Genomic DNA, 2633 nt, shown 5'->3' on the forward strand with positions numbered 1-2633 from the left:
TGAGTACGCCTTATGGTCTCATATAGAACAGATTAGGCCGGCTATTTGTGTTATAAACTTGGGTGTTGAATGTAATAAGATTTAATAAGATTGTGAAGGGTCAGACGGCTCCAGGATAAGTGTTTGAGTATGCTTTTGTTTTATATATTCTAGTCGGGTGTGTACACATCATGTACTCTATTATAATAACTGTAGTTTGCAAATCCATGAAAGATTTGGGTTTACTCTTGTCAAGTGGAAGCCCCTGTCACATGTTACCCCACGATTGACCTTAAACAACCCCAATTCATCACGTCTAGCTCCAATTGGCTCCATAGCTGTGAAGAATATGGATATAAAGATTAATTTTAAAGATTAGTAGGCAATTTCGCCGACGAACAAAAACACACAGATTACCTTGCTCAGTTCTAAAACCCAAAGGCACCCCAACCATGGTATGGAAAAGCTCGGGGGCAAATTAAACTAGCTATGTGTGACAGACACTCAAAATGTTTACGTTTGGTTTACGGTTGATACCACATTGTGAACACCACAGTAACAAGAGTTCGGAGACCTATTGTCTCCACCAAATATTCTGACTATACAAATGACTTACACATCTACATTGGTTATGTACACATTTAACCAACTTATACAGGCCAAATCATTTACTGTACCACTTATTAGAAATAGACTCATTTGTAAGGTATCAAATAATGTTCCATTTGCCACAGTCAACATATGAAACATGTATTTGAGTCCCATAATGGAAAATACTGCAAGTATAGATCTTCCTCATTAAATATGCAGATTTATTTAGATTGAGAATCAAATTCCACTTCATTACATGTATGCACATCTGTCTATGCTACCTGCATACTAAATATCATGAATATCGTCGTTTGCCTAGCTATGGTCGTTGTCAGAGTGTGACAAAAATATCCCTGCAGTGCCAGAGCAAGCTGCTAGTGGGCCCAAACAAGATCCCTTCCTTCCATAAGCTATCTGTCACGTACACCATAGCACGTCCTGGTCAAAAGATAAAATGAACGGAAGTTGTGCTGCAGTACCAAGGTCAACACCCGGGGGGGGGGGGGGCAAACATTGACCTTAACCTTTATCTTCCAAACATCTATCTACATAATAAATACGATCGTGTGAGTACCCAGACGTCCGGGGAATAAAGCAATCAGTCGAGTAATCTTGTTATTCAGTGACTTAACAAGCTAATGAAACTATTCATACAATTCCTATTCTGTTTTGATGATTAAGCCATTGCATGTAATAGTGTAATGAATAAAATACACAGACCATTAGCTATTAGTGTTCATTTATACCGTCTTGTTGTATATAAGGGCTGTATGACAAATATATTTGTATCCAATATCTTATTGTCAACAGCTGGATATGATGGCGTGCAGGTTGAAGTTTTGTCTGATGCAATGTGCGCACGTGCTTGCAGTCGTCATCAGTGTGGTGTCTGCCCAGTCCTGTCTAACTCAATGCCGATGTGAAGGTATATTGCATAATACAAAGAAACTACCAGTTGATATTCCTAATACAAATCTGCGTTAAGATTGCAATATGAACTGATTTCGTTTGTTAGTGTCTGTTTTGTTCCAAGTTGGCATTTCAATGCCTTCTCTAAACGTAGTAGTATGCCAAATTTGGGGGATGTTTTAATGTCATCCTCCGTCTACAGGTAGGTTTCCTAACGTTTCTAGTCGAAATCTGTATAGATTTCTTTACCAATTAGCATAATATGCAGTATTGTGATGACATTTATCGGGTTTACATGCGCTTTTTCAGTCGAATCTGAGCCGACTCAGCGACTTAGAGTCTGTCATACTGAATATATTACATGTGCAATTTAATTGAATCCAAGGTACCACCATGGACTGCAGCCACGGATCTAGGCAAGGGTTCCCAAGAGATCTATTCATACCGTCTTCAACAGAAATCGTCGTGATGAGCGACAATCTGATGACAAGAGTTCCAACATCTCCCGCCATTCCAAACCTGCTGGAACTGAACCTGGAAGATAACTTCATCACTGAACTTACACCGACTTCTTTCCAATTGTGGCCAAAGCTCCAGATCCTTCGTCTTGGAGGCAATAAGATCATTGATGTCTCCAATTCTGCTTTCGATGGACTATCCCAACTGGTGAAACTGTATCTGAATCATAACAACATCGAAACGATAGAAGCGTTTGGAAGTTTGTCTGGTCCAAGTAGTTTGGAGATGCTGGACTTACAGAGAAACAAACTCACGTCTATATCGATCGGCACGTTCACAGGGATCCCGCTGCTTACGGAGCTCAACCTGTCGTCTAACAACATCTCAAAGATAGAAGATGGAAGCTTTGCTCGTCTCAAGAAGTTACGTGTCCTGTATCTGCATTCCAACAAAATCCTTCAGCTGACCAACGCGACATTCTTTGGTATGTCCTCCTTAACCCGTCTAACTTTGATTAACAACAAGATACAGAATCTGCCAGATTTGGCCTTCAATAGTGCCGGATCGCTGGAGTATCTGGACCTGACATCTAACAGCATCTCCACAATCACTCAGGCAGCATTCTCTGGCTTGTTGAATCTTACTGCTCTGTCTCTTACCAAAAATAATATCAGCTCTATTGAGGATGCGCGTTT

General features: G+C 40.3%; 1 protein-coding gene across 1 annotated transcript in view; it reads left to right on the forward strand.

Annotated features, from left to right (window-relative positions):
• The window catches only part of LOC118408103 (leucine-rich repeat-containing protein 15-like), a 10259-nt gene that overhangs the window by 285 nt on the left and 7341 nt on the right, over window positions 1–2633 (forward strand). The window contains exons 2-3 of the mRNA XM_035808723.1: window positions 1381–1495; window positions 1865–2625. Coding sequence (XP_035664616.1) covers window positions 1387–1495; window positions 1865–2625 — 870 coding nt within the window. The 5' untranslated portion in view covers window positions 1381–1386. The remainder of the gene's footprint in view (window positions 1–1380; window positions 1496–1864; window positions 2626–2633) is intronic.

This window comes from Branchiostoma floridae, unplaced genomic scaffold (genome assembly GCF_000003815.2).
Source record: "Branchiostoma floridae strain S238N-H82 unplaced genomic scaffold, Bfl_VNyyK Sc7u5tJ_1557, whole genome shotgun sequence".
Taxonomy (NCBI): Eukaryota; Metazoa; Chordata; class Leptocardii; order Amphioxiformes; family Branchiostomatidae; genus Branchiostoma; species Branchiostoma floridae.